Genomic DNA, 20,385 nt, shown 5'->3' with positions numbered 1-20,385 from the left:
AGCCAGGATGGTCTTGATCTCCTGACCTCGTGATCTGCCCTCCTCGGCCTCCCAAAGTGCTGGGATTACAGGTGTGAGCCACCGCACCCAGACTTTTTTTTTTTTTTGAGATGTAGTTTCACTCTTGTCGCCCGGCTGGAGTTCAGTGGCACAATCTTGGCTTACTGCAATCTCCTCTTCCCGGGTTCAAGTGATTCTCCTGCCTCAGCCTCCCGAGTAGCCAGGATTATAGGCGTCCACCACCACACCCAGCTAATTTTTGTATTTTTAGTAGAAACAGGGTTTCACCATGTTGGCCAGGCTGGTCTTGAACTCCTGACCTCGTAATCCGCCTGCCTCAGCCTCCCAAAGTGCTGGGATTACAGGTGTGAGCCACCACATCAGGATGTTTTTACAAGTAAATTTTATCATTGTCATTAAAAATAGATGAAAAATTACTTAGCATTTCCTCTAGCTGGTTTCCCATAGCCATGAATGGATATAAATAAGGATGCTTTCTAATTAGCAAGAAATAGAATGGATCATAAAGTGTTGATGATTCTCTTTCTTTTCGTTCTAGAAGAAAATGTTTCATGTTTGCTAAAAAGAAGGAGGACAAAATTATAGAAAACATTTTCAAACATTTTAAGAAAAACATGAAATAACCACACCATGTTTAAAATGTTTCTTGTTGTCAGTCATTATACCACAGTAGTTAGGTAGGCAGAGTGCTGGAGCAGAGGGTGGCCTGGACCCCGGGCGACCAGGGAAGACATGCCGTGGAGAAGACTGGGGCCCGGGTTCTGGCCACGTCTACCATGTGCTTGAGGGACATAGGATTTTGGAGGGATTCCTGTACCTCACAACATGACAGGTTTCTCATCAGTAAAATTTATAGACTGGTGCAAAACCTCTGTGAAGCTGTGTTTGTGAAAGTGCTTTGAGGTTGTCAATTCAACAGAACATTGATAACCATCAGCCTCCCTAGGTTTGCTTCAGACCTCAGCCATCTCTGGAGAGCAGTGAGAGCCCAGTTGATGAAACATTCTCAGCTGACACTATGGCAGGCTCCTTTCCCTCCATGACCCCACTCCCCAAATGTGGGACACAGGAATGCTTGTCAAGAAGGGCCTTCTTCAAAAATGGCCTTTGGTGTGCACATGTTACCAGCCTCTTGGTCTTCCTGAAAACTTGAATAGAACTCTCTTGGACAAAAGGGAGTACATTTGTTGGGGCTGACAGAAGCCAGCCTTGCAATTTTATTTATCCTTCATTTTGATGAGAGTTTCCAAGGGTGCTGGATGTTAAGTGTATGTTGTTGATTTGTTCTATCACGCACCTGCTCTGCCTGCTGCTGTGGGGGAACCTGTTCTGAGGGGGACCCTTTTCTGAGGTACTCAGTTACAAGGGGATGTGGCTCTCAGGGGGTTCTGTTCTGATGGGGATGTGTTCTGAAGGGATCTTGGACTGAGGGGAACCCAGTGCTGAGGGGACCCAGTTCTAAGGAGGACACTGCTCTGAGGAGATTCTATTCTAAGGGGACCATGGTTGGAGGTGGACTCTGTTCTGAAGGGGACAGTGTTCTGAGGGGGGACTCTGTTTTGAGGGAAACACTACTCTAAGAGAACCTTCTTCTGAGGGGGACCCTTTTTTGAGGGGAACACTGTTCTTAGGGGAACCCTTTTCTGAGGGGACTCAGTTATGAGGGAGACACTGCTCTCTGGGGGTCCTGTTCTGATAGGGATGCGCTCTGAGGGGATCTTGGACTGAGGGGGACCCTGCTCTGAGGGGTCCATACTCTGAGGAGACTCTATTCTGTGGGGACTCTGTTCTTAGGAGGATACTGCTCTGTGGGGACTCTGCTCTCAGGTGGATGCTGCTCTCAGGGGACCCTGTTCTGAAGAGACGCTGTTCACAGGGGATGCTCTGAGAGGACCTTATTTTGAGGAGACCCTATTCAGAGGGGAACTCTGTCCTGGGTGCTCATTACCCTGATCGGACTCTTATATGAGGGGAATGTTATTCTGAGGGGAACACTACCCTGAGAGGATCTTGTTCTAAGGGGGGAATAGTGTCATGGGGGCACATGTTCTGAGGAGGATGCTGTTCTGAAGGGGACCCTGTTCTGTGGGGGATTCTGCTCTGACAAGGACCCTGTTCTGAAGAGACCCTGTTCTGAGGAGGATTCTATTCTGAGGGGTCTCTGTTCTGAGGGGGGGTCCTGTTCTGAGGGGGATGCTGTTCTGAGGGGGATGCTGTTCTGAGGGGGATGCTGTTCTGAGGGAACCCTGTTATAAAGGGATACTGTTCTGAGGGGATCCTGTTCCGAGCGGGATGCCATTCTGAGGGGACCTTGTTCTGCGGGGGATACTGTTCTGAGGGGGATGCTGTTGTGAGGGGACCCTGTTCTGTGGGGGATTTTATTCTGTGAGGACCCTGTTCTACGGGGACCTGTTCTGCGGGGGATACTGTTCTGAGGGGGATGCTGTTGTGAGGGGACCCTGTTCTGTGGGGGATTTTATTCTGTGAGGACCCTGTTCTATGGGGACCTGTTCTGCGGGGGATACTGTTCTGAGGGGGATGATGTTGTGAGGGGACCTTGTTTTGTGGGGATCCTGTTCTGTAGAAACCCTGTTCTGAGGGGGATGCTGTTCTAATGGGACCTTGTTCTATGGAGGATTTGATTCTGTGAGGACCCTGTTCTGTGGGGACCCTGTTCCCCTGTTCTGAGGGGGTTGCTGGTTTTTTTGTTTTGTTTTGTTTTGTTTTCTGAGACGGAGTCTCGCTCTGTAGCCCAGGCTGGAGTGCAGTGGTGCGATCTCGGCTCACTGCAAGCTCTGCCTCCTGGGTTCCCACCATTCTCCTGCCTCAGCCTCCCGACTAACTGGTACTACAGACACTCGCCACCTCGCCCGGCTAGTTTTTTTGTATTTTTAATAGAGACGGGGTTTTACCGTGTTAGCCAGGATGGTCTCAATCTCCTGACCTCGTGATCCACCCGCCTCAGCCTCCCAAAGTGCTGGGATTACAGGCGTGAGCCACCGCGCCCAGCCGGGGTTGCTGTTCTAAGGTAACCCTGTTCTGTGGGGCATCTTGTTTTGTGAGGATGCTGTTCTGAAGGGAACCCGTTCTGTCGGGATCCTGTTCTGAGAGGACCATGTTCTGTGGGGATTCTGTTCTGTGGAGGCCCTATTCTGAGGGTAGTGCTGTTTTGAGGGGACTGTTTTCTGAGGGGACCTTGTTCTTAGGGGGATCCTGTTCTGAGGGGGATGCTGTTCCATGGGAACTCTGTTCTGAGGGGACCATGTTCTGTGGGGAACCTCTTCTGTGGGGACTCTGTTCTGAGGGGGACCCTGTTCTGAGGGGATTCTGTTCTGTGGTGATCCGGTTCTGAAGGAATCCTGCTCGGATTCCTTGAGATACTGTTCTCAGGGGAACCTGTTCTGTGGGGATTCTGTTGTGTGGGGGATGCTGTTCTGAGGGGGATCCTGTTCTGAGGAGGGTGCTGTTTTGAGGGGACTCTGTTCTGAGAGAGATTCTTTTCTGTGGGGACCCTGTTCTGAGGGGACCCTGTTCTATGGTGTTCTGTGGAGATTCTGATCTGAAGGGACCCTGTTCTGTGGGGCATCTCATTCTGTGAGGACCCTGTTTTGTGGGGAACCTGTTCTGGGAGGACCCTGTTCTGAAGGGAATGCTATTCTGAGGAGACCATGTTGTGTAGAGATTTTGTTCTGTGTAGATGCTGTTCTGAGAGTGATGCTGTTTTGAGGGGACTCTGTTCTGAGGGGACCCTATTCTGAGGGGGATGCTGTTCTGAGAGGACTCTGTTCTGTGGGAATCCTGTTCTGAGGGGACCCTTTTCTGTGGGGACCCTGTTCTGAGGGAAATCCTGTTGTGAGGGGAAACTATTCTGAGGGAGATGCTATTCTGAGGGGACCCTGTTCTGTGGGGGATCCAATTCTTTGAGGACCCTGTTCTGAGGTAGATTCTCTTCTGTGGGGACCCTGTTCTGTGGGGATTCTGTTCTGAAGGGACCCTGTTCTGTGGGGCATCTCGTTCTGTGAGGACCCTGTTCTGTGAGGACCCTGTTCTGTGAGGATTCTGTTCTGAGGGGACCCTGTTGTGAAGGAAATGCTATTGTGAAGAAACTGTTCTGTGGGATTTTGTTCTGTGTAGACCCTGTTCTGAGGGGACCCTGTTGTGAAGGGAATGCTATTGTGAAAAGACTGTTCTGTGGGGTTTTGTTCTGTGTAGACCCTGTTCTGAGGAGACCCTGATCTGAGGGTGATCCTGTTTTGAGGGGACTCTGTTCTGAGCGGGATGCTGTTCTTAGGGGACCCTGTTCTGTGGGGATCCTATTCTGAGAGGACCCTGTTCTAAAGGGATCCTGTTCTGAGGGAAACCTGTTCTGTGGGGATTGCTGTTCTGAAGGGACCCTGTTCTGTGCAGCATCCTGTTCTGTGAGGACCATTCTGTTGAGAACCTGTTTTGTAGTGAGCATGTTTTGATGGGGATCCTGTTCTAAGGGGACCCTATTCTGAAGGGATCCTGTTCTGAGGGGCCCCGGTTCTATGGGGATTCTGTTTTGTGGAGACCTTATTCTGAGAGGAGTGATGTTTTGAGGGGACCCTGTTTTCAGAGGGATCTTGTTCTGAGGGGGGTGCTGTTCTGTAGGGACCGTGTTCTGAGGGGGACCCTGTTCTGAGCGGGATCCTGTTCTGAGAGGACACTTCTGAGGGGAATGCTGTTCTGTGGTGATCCTGTTCTGAAGGGACTCTGGTCTGAGGGAGAAGCTGTTCTCAGGGGACCCAGTTCTGTGGGGATTCTGCTCTGAAGGGATCTTGTTCTGAGGGCACCCTGTTCTGTGGGGGATGCTATTCTCAAGGGACCCTGTTCTATGGGTACCCTGTTCTAAGAAGACCCTGTTCTGAGGGGGATGCTGTTCTGAGGGGACCCTGTTCTGAGGGGGATGCTGTTCCGAGAGGACCCTGTTCTGAGGGTGATGCTGTTTTGAGGGGACCCTGTTCTGAGAGGATCCTATTCTGAGGGGGATGCCATTGTGAGGGGATCCTGTTCTGTGGGGATTCTGTTCTGAGGGAGACCCTGTTTTGAGGGGGATGCTGTTGTGAGGGGACCCTATTCTGAGAGGGATGCTGTTCTGAGAGGTCCCTGTTCTGTGGGGACCCTGTTCTGAAGGGATCGTTTTCTGTGGGGACCCTGTTCTCAGGGGGATTTTGCTCTATGTGGCCTCTGTTCTGAGGGTGATGCAGTTCTGAGGGGACCCTGTTCTGAGGGCATTATATTCTCTGGGGACCCTGTTCTGAGGTGGATGCTGTTCTGTGGGGATCCTGTTCTGTGAGGACCCTTTTTCTGAGGGGACCCTGTTCTACGGGGGATTCTGTTTGGTGGGCATCCTGTGCTATGTGGATTCTGTTCTGTGAGGACCCTTTTCTGATGGTGACACTGCTCTATAGTGACCCTGTTCTGAGGGGACCCTTTTCTGAGTGAGATGCTGTTCTGAAGGGACCCTCTTCTGAGGGGACCATGCTCTGAGGGGACCCTGTTCTGTGGGGGATGCTCTTCTATGGGGTCCCTGTTCTGAGGGGGACCCTTTTCTGAGGGGACCCTGTTCTGCAGGGGATACTGCTCTGTGGAGACCCTGTTCTGCGGGTTCTGTGGAGAATATCAAGGCAGATCAGGTGATGTATAGGATCATTATCATGCCATCAGGTCCAAAATGTGTCCTGAGCTTCCAGCAGCCGCCAGTCCCTACCGAGGTACAGCACAGCGTCCATGTGGCAGTCAGGCTCCCAGCCCTGCACTCTGTGGAGTCAGTATTTGAGGGCAGGGTGGCACTGGTGCTTGTTTGAGTGGACTCAAGCAGCCATGCAGCGAATGGGCATGTCATGATGAGTCTCTGCCTGACATGGTGTCTGGAAGGAGGGGCTCAGACCCAAGTGCTTGCGGGATGGCCAGCCTGGGAGAGCCAGGGGTTGGGGTCAGGAGCTTAGAAATCTGCACAGAGCAGTAGGGTTGGTAGCTGCCAAGACCTATGCTGGATTCACTGAAGTTCTTCCTTGTTTTCAGTGTCATGCAGGTGTCTTTGACGGAAAGTGAATTTTGTCAGTCAATTTTGTTTGTCAATGATGATCTCTTCACGTACTTCATTCTTTTCTGACTTTATCTTCTGAAAGCTGTAAGGTACTGTTGTCACCCCCACTGGAAAGGATAGAGCTGGAACAGTCAGGTGACTTCATGCTAACAAATCTTCCCAGGGCTAGAGCTGAGCACTGGGCAGTGCTGGGTGAGGGGTGTGGACCTTGTCATGGAGAAGCTTTGTGGCCCGGAAGTAAGAGGGAGTCATGATAGAAACAAGGCAGAAGGTGGCCGGGCATGGTGGGTCACGCCTGTAATCCCAGCATTTGGGGAGGCCAAGGCGAGTAGATCATCTGATGTCAGGAGCGGGAGAACAGCCTGGCCAACATGGTGAAACCCTGTCTCTACTAAAAATGCAAAAAATTAGCCAGGTGTTGTGGTGGGCATCTGTAGTCCCAGCTACTTGGGAGGCTGAGGCACAAGAATTGCTTGAACTTGAGAGGCAGAGGTTTCAGTGAGCCAAGATCATGCCACTGCACTCCAGCCTGGGAGACAGACCCTGTCTCAAAAAATAATAATAATTAATTAATTAATTAATTAAAAGAAAGAAGGGGGAAGGTGGTCCCCATGAGTGATTCCAGCAAGGAGGATGCAGACCCTGTGCTCCAGGCATCATCAGAGGTGGGAGCAGGCTCAGCTACGCTACACCACCACTCTCAGCATGGCCTCAGAGCTGGGCAGACTACTCTTGGTATAACTTTGTGTTTTAAGTTTCCTGTCCAGATTATAAACTTTCTTTTACCTTTGCTTGAACTATAAAATTGGCATCTGTTCCTGGTTAAAAGAGAAAATTACAATTGCTTTGAAGGTGCAAATCATTTAGCCTTTAAAGTACAATAAATCATTTTCCTTTAAGAGCAAATACTGCCTTACCCATAACATTAAATCATTATTTACAAAGCCTATTCTTTTTGCCAAACCAGAATATGGGCTGGCCAACAGTTTGGGTTGAACAACCTGAAGGCCTCAGGGATATCTGCAGGAGCAGGCACCTGGTGGCTGCACATAGTAGGCAGCAGTCCTATAAGTCCTATAAGGCAGGGATCCCCAGCACCCCTGGCCATGGACTAGTACCAGTCCAGTCCATAGCCTATTAGGAACCAGGCCGCACACCAGGAAGTGAGTGAGCGGCAAGTGAAGCTTCTCTTTATTTACAGCCACTCCCCATTGCTTGTATTACCACCTGAGCTCCTCCTCCTGTCAGGTCAGCAACATTAGATTCTCAGGGGAGCACAAACCCTATTGTGAACTGCGCGTTTGGGGGATCTAGTTTGTGTGCTCCTTATGAGAATCTAACAAATGCCTGATGATCTGAGGTGGAACAGTTTCATCCCCAAACCATTCCCACCACCCCTGGTCTGTGGAAAAATAGTCTTCCATGAAACCTATCCCTGGTACCAAAAAGGTTGGGGACCGCTGCTATAAGAAGTCAAGTAGGATGTACTTCTAATTAAAACTGCCTTTTAGAATGCTGGTTTTTGTCACAAGGTGGTGGGTGGAGGGTGCTGTGCACACCACTGCCTGTACACCTATACTGAGGGGTCTCTCTACACAGATGCCCTGAAGGCCATCACAGAGGTGACTACCACACTACAGCACATTCTCATCCGGCTGGAGAACCTGCAGAAGCTGACGGAGCTGCAGCGGGACCTGGTGGGCGTAGAGAACCTCATTGCTCCTGGCAGGGTGAGTGACCTTACTCTGGGAATGTTTTTTGAGCTACTTTGTTTTTTTAATTGAGATATAATTTACATACCACGAAAGTCACCCTTTTAAAATGTATAATTTTGGCCAGGCACAGTGGCTCATACCTGTAATCCCAACACTGGGAGGCTGAGGTGGGAGGATTGCTTGAGCCCAGGAGTTCAAGACCAGACTGAGCAACACGGGGAAACCCTGTTTCTATGAGAATTAAAAAAAAAAGAATTGTCGGGTGTGGTGGCACACACCTGTGGTCCCAGCTACTCAGGAGACTGAGATGGGAGGATTGCTTGAGCCAAGGAGGTCGAGGCTGGAGTAAGCCCTGATCACACCACTGCACTCCAGCCTGACAACAGAGCAAGACCCTGTCTCCATTAAAAATAGGTAAATACGGCCAGGCACAGTGGCTCACGCCTATAATCCCAGCACTTTGGGAGGCCAAGGCAGGCGGATCACCTGAGGTCGGGAGTTTGAGACCAGCCTGACCAACATGGAGAAACCCTGTCTCTAAGAAAAATACAAAACATTAGCAGGGCGTGGTGGCACATGCCTGTAATCCCAGCTACTCAGGAGGCTGAAGTAGGAGAATCGCTTGAACCCAGGAGGTGGAAGTTGCAGTGAGCCAAGATCACACCATTGCACTCTAGCCTGGGTAACAAGAGCGAAACTCTGTCTCAAAATAAAATAAAATACATACATATATACATACATACACACATACATACATACAAAAAATGTATAATTGAGTGGGTTTTAGTATCTTCACAAGGTTATGCAGCCATCAGTATCTAATTCAGAACATTTTCATCACCCCAAAATGAAACCCCCACACCGATTAACAGTCACTTCCCATCGCTATTTTGAAGGGGACCCTGTTCTCAGGGGACTCTGTTCTGAGGTAATCCTGTCTGGGTGGGGATGCTGTTCTGTGGGGACCTCGTTCTGCTCCCTAACCCCTGACAACCACTGATCTACTTTCTGTCTCTAAGGAGTTAACCTGTCTGGGCCTTTCATAGAAATGGTATCATACATTACTGTGGCCTCTTCTAACTGTCTTCTTTCACTCAGAATAATCTTTTCAAGGTTCATTCATGTTCCCTTTTTTTTTTTTTTTTTTTTTAATTTGAGACAGTCTCTCAAATTAAAGGTGCAGTCACCAGGCTGGGGTGCAGTGGTGCGATCTTGGCTCACTGCAACCTCCACCTCCCAGGTTCAAGTGATTCTCCTGCCTCAGCCTCCCAAGTAGCTGGGACTGCAGGCACATACCACTACCCCTAGCTAATTTTTGTGTTTTTAGTAGAGACAGGGTTTCACCATGTTGGCCAGGATGGTCTCAAGCTCTTGACCTTGTGATCCACCTGCCTTGGCCTCCCAAAGTGCTGGGATTACAGGCATGAGCCACCGTGCCCGGCCTCATGTTCCTTTTTGTGGCTGAATCATATTCCATCATGCATGTATCACATGTCTCTCCACTCATCTGATGGACACTGGGTTATTTCCACTTCTTGGCTGTTATGAATAGTGCTGCTGGGAACATTCATGTACAAGTTTTGTGTGGACTTAGGTTTTCAGTTTTGAGTATATACCATATGCAGGGTCATATGGTAATTCCATGTTTAACATTTTGAGGAGCTGCCAAACTGTTTTCCAAAGTGACTGAACCATTTTTCATTCCCACCAACTTGTATGAGACTTCTAGTTTCTCCACATTGTGTGTCACTTTTTGGTTCTAGCCATTTTAGTGAGTGTGTAATGCTGTCTTGTGTGGTTACAATTTGTATTTCCCTGATGGCTAATGACATTGAGCATCTTTTCATGTGCTTATTGGCCATTTGTAGGCCTTTTTTGGAGAAATGTCTGTTCAGATCCTTTGCCTACCTTTTATTTTATTCAGAATTTGCTAGGAACTCTTAAAACCCAAAAGTAAAAGACAACCTGTTGAGTTTTAAGGGTTCTTTATATTCTGAATGCTATAGACCTTTATCAGACTATGATTTGCAAACATTTTCTCCCATTGTGTGGGTTGTCCTTTCACTTTCTTGATGGTGGCCTTCATTTACAACATGAAAAGTTTTAATTTATCTATTTTTTTCTTTAGTTGCTTGTGTCTTAGATGTTATATCTAAGAAACTATTGTCAGCCAAGCGTAGTGGTACACACCTGTAGTCCTAGCTACTCGGGAGGCTAAGGTAGGAGCATTGCTTGAGCCCAAGAGTTCAAGGTTGCAGTAAGCTATGATCCCGCCACTGCACTTTAGCCTGGACAACAGAGCAAGACCCTGTCTCAGAAAAAAAGGAATTACTGCGAGCACTGCCACCTGCCCAGTGCAACCTTGGGGCAGGGCTGGTAGGGTCGACCTGTGCTGCTGTAGTGCAGGACTCAGAGCACCCTGGCCCAGCACCCAGCAGCATGTCCAAATGGGTCTGGCTCAGCGTTGGCTGCACCTACTTCCTCACCACCCAGCAGATGCTGTGCCAGGACCTGAAATACTTCCTGTACTGCTTATACTAGGCTAACCCTGACAAGGATGAAACTGTTGCCTATTTAATGGTCAGAGACCCCACCTATTTCGGGCCTGTGCTGAACTACCTGAGACATGGCAAGCTGGTGATTAACAAAGATCTTGCGGAGGAAAGAGTGTTGGAGAAAGCAGAATTTTACAATATCACCTCATTAATAAAACTTGTAAAGGATAAAATTAGAGAACAAGAGAACAAAACATCACAGGTGCCCATGAAGCATGTGTACCATGTACTTCAGTGCCAGGAGGAGGAACTCACACAGATGGTGTCCACCATGTCCGACAGTCAGAAGTTTGAACAACTGGTTAGCATTGGCTCCTCTTACAACTATGGAAATGAAGATCAGGCCAAGTTCCTCTATGTGATGTCCAAGGAACTTCACAATACCCCATACAGTATGGCCAGTGAACCCAGCAAGAAGACCAAGATTTTGCAAGAACAAGGTTCAAGGATGTGAGGGACACAGTATGAAAAAATGATTTACTCTTTCCCAAGATGCAATGAACTACCATGTCCAGGAAGCTTGGCTGCGAGAAGGAACCTGCTTTTGATCATTTTTCTAGAGATCTGTGTGTGAATCCTTTTTTGCCTCTGAGGTGGGTGGTGAGAGACAGGTCCAGCTGTCCAAGGCCAGGTGTCCCCAAGGGGAGGAGCATGGCAGCCAGGTGGGTGCTGTCTCTTGAGAGGGGCTAGAGACTGAGACAGATGCTCCCAGTCAGCCCACTCAATCCCTGAAGATCATGTAAAGGACAGAGTTCTTGGTGCTACACATAGTCTGTAAAAGCAGCCTGGGCTTCACTGGCAGGAAGTGGCCACAGCGTCATCGGCGTCCAGCAGGTTGTGGCCTCTGGTCTGGCTGCCAGGCCCTAGACTCAGTCGGGAGCTCTGCCTCCCAGGTGGGATCGCTGGTTGCTCTCAACCTCACAGAGCTCCTGACAAAGGCGGCTTCTGCATCATCACTACTTCCTGGCACCGTTTCAAGGACAGGCCTCTTTCCGACACAGGCTATGATCCTGCCTGACTCAGTCCGGGACAGTCAAGGCTTTTCTTTTTTTTTTTTTTTTTTTTTTTTTTTTTGAGATGGAGTCTCGCTCTGTCGCCCAGGCTGGAGTGCAATGGCCGGATCTCAGCTCACTGCAAGCTCCGCCTCCTGGGTTTACGCCATTCTCCTGCCTCAGCCTCCCGAGTAGCTGGGACTACAGGCGCCCGCCACCTCGCCCGGCTAGTTTTTTTTTTGTATTTTTTAGTAGAGACGGGTTTCACTGTGTTAGCCAGGATGGTCTCAATCTTCTGACCTCATGATCCGCCCGTCTCGGCCTCCCAAAGTGCTGGGATTACAGGCTTAAGCCACTGCGCCCGGCCAGTCAAGGCTTTTCAATTTGTGTTTTCCAGGCGAGAGAACTTTATACCCCTTTTCAGTGTGGATAGACTCCCCAGGGTTTATACTCTGGAAATGCCCACAAGGATTGCTGCGTTGAGAGTGATCTGTTCAACCCGTTATCATGAGGTAGCAGTGTTGCCTTGTCCCCCACTCTGCGGGCTCATGGGGGAGCTGGTGCCTGTCAGTGCTATGTCACACCTGGCATAGAGGTTGGGCTGGAGGCCTGTCTGCTGGCTTCTGGAGCTGAAGGTCTGGGTCACAGTGAAAATTTGGGATGTTTATGGAGCATCACAAATGCCTCTCTCTCACTACTCTGTCATTTTCTTTGTATAACTGTGCAGCCTTTCTGGGATGTTTGGGACTTCAGTCGACCTTCATGGGCTCCACCCAACATGACATGGGAGCTGATGGGATTCTTTTAGAAACCACTGCCCACATCCTTTGAAAACAGACCTTTCTCAGCTGGTTGTGGGGACCTGTCAGAGTCTGGGGACCTGGTGTGCAGGGCAGGCTCCAAGCTCTTTGTTTCTGGAACTCCAGCTTCCCAAGGAGCACTGTGCAGACTGACCGCCAGCTGCCCATGTGCAGCTCAGAGGCTCTGACACTGTCTGGTTTCCAATGCTTCTGGAGACTTCTTGCCTAGGCCTCATCTTCTTCTTTGCCAATAACCTGATTAACCAAGTTCTCCAGCATTAGGACTTAGCACCTCCTTTTTGTAAGGTCTCTTGTATGCTGTTAAATGTTTGGCTTAGACAATTTATAAAAGCCTTTCTAGAGGTCAGACTTAGCCATGGGATGACCCTGTCCTCCCCAGCAGAGCTCAGGAGGAAGGCAACCACTGTGGGCCCTCAGAGTGTACTCTCTGGGGAGCTGCTGGCCCCTTAGCATTGTTTGATTTTTGACTTTGATATAATAGATAGGCTTGTGTTTTTTTTTAATTTAAAGATACTAAGATTTAATTCACTAAAATCACTAAGATTTAATTCACTAAAATTTGAGTATAGTATTTTATCAGCTTACAGTTTAATGCCTAAGTTTCCCCTGAAAATAGCAAACAAAATTGTGTATTTATGAAAAAAAGAAATGAAAAAAGAAAGAAAGCCTAACCCAGGGTATGAAGATTTACCCTTCTGTTTCTTTTCTTCTAATAGTTTTATGTTTTACCTCTTCCATTTAGATCTTTGATCCATTTTGGGTTAGTTTTTGTGTATACTGGAACGTAGGAGTCCAACTTTATTATTTTGCATGTGGATGTCCAGTTTTCCCGGCACCATTTATTGAATTGTCTGTCTTTTAACCCTTGTAGAAGATCAGTGGGGGCTAGGCATAGTGGCTTAAGCCTGTATTCCTAGCACTTTGGGAGGCCATGGCAGAAGGATCACTTGAAGCCAGGAGATTGAGACTAGCCTGCGCAACATACTGATACCCTGTATCTTCCAAAAAAAAAGAAAAAAAATTTGCCTGGCATGGTGGCACACACCTATGGTCCCAGCTTCCCCCGAGGCTGAGGCAAGTGGATCGCTTGAGCCTAGAAGGTCAAGGCTACGGTGAGCTGTGATCACACCACTGCACTCCAGCCTGGGCAACAGAGTGAGACCCTGTCTCAGAAACAAAAACAAATCAATGAACTGTAAACATATGGATTTATTTCTGGACTCTTGATTCTATCCCATGGTCTATATGTCTATTGGGACAGTTACTTTCTGTCACTAGTGCTTTTTGCTTTGAACTCAATACTCTCAACATAAAAAATTGTTTTAAAAATTACATGGAGATGTTTCCTGTCTCAGCACACACATGTGCATTGAAGCATGTGTATGAATCATGTTCTGTGTTAGCTTTGTTAGAAGAAGGTATTGAAAATGTGGAACTGCAAGCTTGGAGAAATGAATTAGCCTGGAATACACAGGAAACCTTCCCCACTTCAGGAGTCTGGGCTTTGATCGGGTGCTAGGACCACCACTCTTTTGTTTCTCTCCTTGGCTGCATAGCGTTGAGCTGTTGCTGCTGGCTGGGAACTCCTGGAAGTAGGGCTCATGTTACATACCATTATTTCTCCTAGTAATCTCTGTGCAGGGTCTTATAGATGGTGGCCCAGGGAACTGTCACTGGGTCTTATAGATGGTGGCCCAGGGAACTGTCACTGAAAAGACAATTGAGAGTAGCTACATAGGACAGTGGCAAAGGTGTAGGCTCTTGAGCCATGCATCAAACTCAGTCTCACCACACTTCCTGTGTGTCCTGGGCAGGCTGCACCACCTCTCTGAGGCAGGAGGTCTTGAGAATGAACAAGGAATCTATGTCAGCTGCTCAGCCCTGGGCCTTGCATGAAGTAGATGCTGTGCAAATTCAAATAATAATTTGTTATTATTAGTCAAAATCTCTAAAGTCATGTCTGTATAGCCCAGAGTTTCATGTCTTCCTGAGTTAAATATGTGTGTCAGTCAGGAGACAGAAACCATGCCAGTTATTTGAGCAGAGGATGTAATAGCAAGGATTGTTAACCAGGTATAAAGTTGATGAGGTGCCAAAGGGTAAAAAGAACTGTGAAGTGTCAGGGAGGTGGCAGAACTGTGAGCCACAGGTACTACCCTAGGGCTGGGGAACAAATTTGACAGCTTGGTCAAAGGCCCATAGCGCTGAGCCTCACAGCTGGCAGCAGGGCCAGTGCATGGTGGAGAAGGCATCCCTTGGGTCTGGGACGTACATCCTGTGTGGGGGCTCTGGAGAGGGGGCTGCTGCTCAGCCAGTGCTGGGGTCTCTGAGTGTGATGCTGCTGCCTGTGGCTGGAAGGAACTGCCACTCCCAGGGCCAAGCAATTGCCAGCAGCTCACAGGGACCTCAGCGTGTGGTCTCCAGGGCTCCCTGTCATGCCCCTGTGGCCTCTCAGAGTAGGGCTGGGAGGCAGGTTTGGAGTGAGAGCCCCAAGCTTAGTTACCAGCCTCATCCAGTTACACAAATGCATCCATATGACCAACTTCCTCATTGTGTGGGGTGGACGTTTCTGTTTGGGCTGGTTTTTCATCCTACATGTCTGTGAGGATTATCTGTGTAGTGTGTTCCTCCTTGCGCCTTCACGCAGTATGTTGGGGCTGCTCATACTAGTGGGCCCCTGACACATTCTCTGGACACCTGCTGCTCCTCCTGTCTGTCTGAAAGGAACAAACGGTGGAAGGGCTCCAGAGCAGTCCAGGTTAGGAATTCAAGGGGCTCCCAGGACTCTCGCTTACCCTATCTGCGCAGGTGTCTGACGCTGGCAGGATTCTGTTTTCTTATCTAATGCCCTGTGGGGAGGGGCTAATTTGAATACCTAGGAGAACCCTCCTTTCCTCCTCCCATTCTCAAACCTGCTCCTGTCCAGTTTTTTCAAAGCGGATCTCAGATGACATCTTTGTGGCTGAACCCTCCAGCAGCTTCTTCTCAGCAAGAACAATACCCCGGGCTCTACCTCTTGGTTGTGTCAGGGCTCCAGGGCTCCTAGTCCAGGGCAGGTGCTCAGTAGATGATTTGAAGACTGAATTTGTTGGCACCAAGACAGGACCTGGTGATCATAGGCACTGCTGAGGGTAGAGGAGCCCCATTGGGAGGCCCCACTAGAGGACCCTCACTGGGAGGAGCAGCCAGAGGAGCACAAGCGGCCACAAGGCTATTACTGACCCTCGGCCCGGCTAGTGCGCATCCGCCAGCTGCCCTCAGCCAGCTCAAAGGGGACTCTGTCTCTGTCTTTCAGGAGTTCATCCGTGAGGGCTGCCTTCACAAGCTCACCAAGAAGGGCCTGCAGCAGAGGATGTTCTTTCTGGTAGGTTTTCTCCCCACTCAAGCTGTGCTTCCCCCCCAAGGGGGATGGGCAGCAGTTCTGTTAGGGATACCACGTGCAGCGGCAGTCCCTTGGCCTCTGTGTAGTTTAGCACTTGGAGGCTTTGGTGCAGGTGGGTAGCGTTGGAGTCAGACGAGGCCAGGGGAGGGTCATAGAGTGGGAAGAAGCAGAAAACAGCTTCTCCGCCCACCCCGGGGCCAGCCTCCCTCCTCATTCCAGGTTCTGAGCACCTGACTATGGGACAAACAGAAGCCAAAAGGTTGTAAAGTCCATATACATGTGGCTGCAAGAAGGTGCTACTGACTGCCCAATGGCCAGTCGGGACAGGCTCACTGTTGGCCCAGAAGCCCCTCCCAGCATGTCCTTGTTCCTACCAGTTAGTGGGTTCCAGCATGAACCATGTGGATGAGGAGGTAACTGAGTCAGCACCCGCCAGAATTCCTTACTGCCTCCAGCTTCTCAGCCAAGCTAGCTGGGAGCCAACCCAGCAGATGTACTGGTTCCTGTGGCCACTTCCTGCCTCTGGTCAAAAATGACCAAATGAATGAATAAAAGTCCCCTTTTTGCCAGAAATCTCCAGCAAGCTGAATAGATCTGATGTCCACATGATGAGCAGCCAGAGTCTAAGTTGGTCTGACCATTAAGACACTTGTTTGTGAAGTTCATGAATGTAAAGCTTCCTGCTTCTCAGTTCTCAGACATGTTGCTGTACACAAGCAAAGGAGTCGCAGGGACCAGCCACTTCCGGATCCGGGGCCTCCTTCCCCTCCGAGGCATGCTGGTGAGTGGTCTTGCACCCTGCCTGGGGTTTCCATGTGGTGCTGGGCTGGGCCCCACCCACCTGTCTCCTGCAGAGGTGAATCCTAACCCAGCAACACTGAGAGCAGTACCTGCTGAGTATTTGGCCACACTGGGAGCAGCACCTGGTGGGCATTCCTTGTTGGTTGTCTCTGACCCCCATGGTCATTGTTCTTATTGATGCTCAAACTGCCCTGTCTCTAGTCCATCATTCCCTTCTAGGGAAACCTGGACTCAGCCTGTGGTCCCTGTCAGCACCTGGCAGGACAAGGCCTGCTCCCTGCAAGCTTAGAGTCAGCCTCTGCAGCAGCATCTTCCTCAGGCTGTGTGACATCCACACCAGCCCTCTGTCCCACGTAGGCACATGCCTGGGATGGGAGCAAAGATTCCTCATTTTAGCGTGATCCAGTTCATCAACTTTGTCCTTCGTGGTTTGCTGCTTGTGTTCGATGGAAATACTGTTCTCAGGTCATGGGGAGACTTTCATGCAGCTCTAGAGGCTCTGTCCACTTGCCCTGAGTGTGTCCCTGCACTAGGCCTGGAACGGTACAGACAGGTAGCCAAGTCCAGGACTTGCCATAAGGATGTGCCATCGGTCCAGGACACCTCATCACAGTGACTGTCTCTCCCCATGGCCCTGCCAGGCCTCCTGCCTAGGGTGCCATGGACCTAGGGGCTCTAATCCCCAACTCTGCCCTATCCCTTTTGGCTTATTTGCCTTGACTACAATGCTAAAGTAGTCCTCCCTCCCTCCTTGTGGTCCTCCCTCTCAGTGATGTTCCCTCCCTGAGATCCTCCCTTGTAATCTTCCCTCCCTGGGGTCCTCCCTCCCTCCCTGAGGTCCTTCCTCACTCCCTGTGGTCTTCCCTCTCTGGTATCTTCCCTCCCTGTGGTCCTCTCTCCCTGGGGTCCTCCTTTCCTAGGATCTTCCCTCCCTAGAGTCCTCCCTCCCTCTCTGGGATCTTCCCTCCCTCGGCTCCTTCCTCCCTCCCTGAGGTCCTCCCTCACTCCCTGTGATCTTCCCTTCCTGGGATCTTCCCTCCCTCTCTGGGATCTTCCTTCCCCGGGGGTCCTCCCTTGCTCCCTGTAGTCCTCCCTCCCTGGGATATTCCCTCCTTGGAGTCCTCCTTCCCTAGGATCTTCCCTTCCTGGGGTCCTACCTTGCTCCCTGTGGTCCTCCCTTCCTGGGATTTTCCCTCCCTGTGGTCTTCCTCCCCCAGGGCCCTCCCCCAGTAGAGTCCTCCTTCCCTGAGGTCCTCTCTCCCTGGGGTCCTCCCTCCCTGGGATCCTTCCTCCCTAGAGTCCTTCCTCTACCAGTGGGGTCCTCCCTCCCTGGGGTCCTCTTTTCCTGTTCTTTCTTCAAGGGTTTTGTCCACTCTCATCCCTCTGCACTGCCGCCTCCTGACAATGAGCACCAAAACCCTCAGGCAGGTGTTTGTAAATTTTTTTTTCTTTTTTTTTTCTTTTTTTTTTTTGAGAGGAGTCTCGCTCTGTCGCCCATGCTGGAGTGCAGTGGTGCAATCTCGGCTCAATGCAAGCTCTGCCTCCTGGGTTCACACCATTCTCCTGACTCAGCCTCCTGAGTAGCTGGGACTACAGGTGCCTGCCACCACGCCTAGCTAATTTTTTTGTATTTTTAGTAGAGACGGGGTTTCACTGTGTTAGCCATGGTGGTCTTGATCTCCTGACCTCGTGATCCACCTGCCTCGGCCTCCCAAAGTGCTGGGATTACAGGCGTGAGCCACCCCGCCCGGCCAAGTGTTTGTAAAATGTAATTCCACTTTTCAGGCAAGAGGAGGTCAGATTGAATTAGCTCATCTGCCACCACTGGAAGCAGACCCCATTTGTTTTAAAGTATACTTTTAAAAATTACACCTTTATTATAGAAAAAATAATTGAAAATATAAGATAGAAATCACTCATCACTGACCAGGTGCGATGGCTCACATCTGTAATGCCAGCACTTTAGGAGGTCAAGATGGTAGGATCGCTTGAAGCTGAGAGTTTGAGACCTGCCTGGGAAACATGGCGAAGTCAAATCTTTAAAAAAAAATTTTTTTTTTTAAATTAGCCGGGCATAGTGGTGTGTGCCTATAGTCCCAGCTACTTGGGAGGCTGAGGTGGGAGAATCACTTAAGCCCAGGAGGTCAAGGCTGTAGTGAGCTGTGACTGCACCACTGCACTCCAGTCCCAGTGACAGAGTGAGACCTTGTCTCAAATTAAAAAAAAAAAACCCACAGGAAAAAAAAAAAAGAACTCCCTCATTATTGTACCACTCAGCAGTGATGGCTATAGGCATCTGCTGCACAGTTGCCATCATCCACGGGCTGTTTTGTCAGGGCACTGGTTTTCCTTTCCTTTCATGGCAGCCCCAGTTCATTTAACTAGTCACCTGTCATTGGATGCTTGGCTGTGGCTGGTTGTTGAGGACTGTAACATTGTTGGGTCTCTGTCTTTCTGCACATCCTTAATTATGTCCTTCAGATCAATTCCAAAATGTAGATCTGTCTGAGCAAAGGTGTTTACGGCCTTGGGCACTCCTGCTAAATTGCTTTTGGAGCACCTGTGCCAACTGACCTGCCCACCGGCAGGAGCTAGGTCTAAACATGCATCTTTCCCTCCACCATGGAAAGTGCTAGGCACCCATCTCTCTTACTCTTCCCAAGTGGGTAAGGCGAGCAGCCCCATCAAGCAGCCCCGTTGTCTCACTTTTCGTCCCTGTGGACTGTCGGGGAGGCCAGCCTGGTCCCTGTGTCCTGGCATTCCGTGCTTTTCCTCTTGGGAATCACTCAACTTGCTGGTCACTCTGGTCTCCATTGGTCTGTGAGTTTTTGTGCACATTAGTGAAATATTTACATGGTAAAAATGCTCACCAACCCTATTAAGTCAGAAATTATTTTCTCAGTTAGTAACTGCCTTTTTACTTTGCTTGCAATTTGGTTTTACCTTGTAGAATTTAAACTCCATCTTGATGGGTTGTGTTTCTCTTACTCTAGAATGGCATCTGGCACATATAAGGAACCCAGCAAATGCTTGTTGAAGGTGTGAATTGAAACAGACGTTCCTCAACTTACGATAGGGCTATGTCCTGATAAACCCATTATAAGAGGAAGATATCATAGTCAAAAATGCATTTAACAGGGCACAGTTGCTCACGCCTGTAATCCCAGCACTTTGGGAGGCTGAGGTGGGCGAATCACCCGAGGTCAGGAGTTTGAGACCAGCCTGGCCAACATGGCGAAACCCTGTCTCTACTAAAAATACAAAAATTAGTCAGGTGTGGTGGTGGGCACCTGTAGTCCCAGCTACTCGGGAGGCTGAGCACAAGAATCACTTGAACCCGGGAGGCGGAGGTTGTAGTGAGCCAAGATCGCACCACTGCACTCCAGCCTGGGTGACAAAGCAAGACTCTGCCTCAAAAAGAAAAGAAAAGAAAAGAAAAGAAATGAAAATGCATTTAATACACTTAACCTATCTGATATCATAGCTTAGTCTAGCCTACCCTTTTTTTTTTTTTTTTTGAGATAGAATTGCCCAGGCTGGAGTGCAGTGGTGCCATCTTGGCTCACTGCAAGCTCCGCCTCCCAGGTTTACGTCATTCTCCTGCCTCAGCCTCCCGAGTAACTGGGACTACAGGCACCCACCACCACTCCTGGCTAATTTTTTGTATTTTTTAGTAGAGACGGGGTTTCACTGTGTTAGCCAGGATGGTCTCGATCTCCTGACCTTGTGATCCACCCACCTCTGCCTCCCAAAGTGCTGGGATTACAGGCGTGAGCCACCACGCCTGGCCAGCCTAGCCTACTTTAAATGTGCTCAGAACATACATTAGCTTACAGTTGGGTAAAATCATCTAACATGAAGCTTGTTTTATAACAAAGTGTTGAATATTTCACATAATTTATTGAATACCATACTGGAAGTGAAAAACAGAATGGTTGTATGGGCACTTGAAGTTCAGTTTCTACTGAATGCTTATCACTTTCACACCACCATAAAGTTGAAAAATCAGGGCCTATCAGGGTCAGCTC

General features: G+C 49.4%; 1 protein-coding gene and 1 pseudogene across 1 annotated transcript in view; both read left to right on the top strand.

Annotated features, from left to right (window-relative positions):
* FARP2 (FERM, RhoGEF and pleckstrin domain protein 2) overlaps nucleotides 1-20,385 on the top strand; it is a 135,921-nt gene that overhangs the window by 108,433 nt on the left and 7,103 nt on the right. The window contains exons 19-21 of the mRNA XM_011996370.1: nucleotides 7,691-7,821; nucleotides 15,470-15,538; nucleotides 16,248-16,337. Coding sequence (XP_011851760.1) covers nucleotides 7,691-7,821; nucleotides 15,470-15,538; nucleotides 16,248-16,337 — 290 coding nt within the window. The remainder of the gene's footprint in view (nucleotides 1-7,690; nucleotides 7,822-15,469; nucleotides 15,539-16,247; nucleotides 16,338-20,385) is intronic.
* LOC105551230 lies at nucleotides 8,755-10,815 on the top strand (annotated as a pseudogene).

This window comes from Mandrillus leucophaeus, unplaced genomic scaffold (assembly GCF_000951045.1).
Source record: "Mandrillus leucophaeus isolate KB7577 unplaced genomic scaffold, Mleu.le_1.0 Scaffold510, whole genome shotgun sequence".
NCBI classification, from domain to species: Eukaryota; Metazoa; Chordata; class Mammalia; order Primates; family Cercopithecidae; genus Mandrillus; species Mandrillus leucophaeus.
The sequence above is the reverse complement of the archived record's forward strand: the minus strand, read 5'-3'. Positions and strand labels throughout refer to the sequence as shown.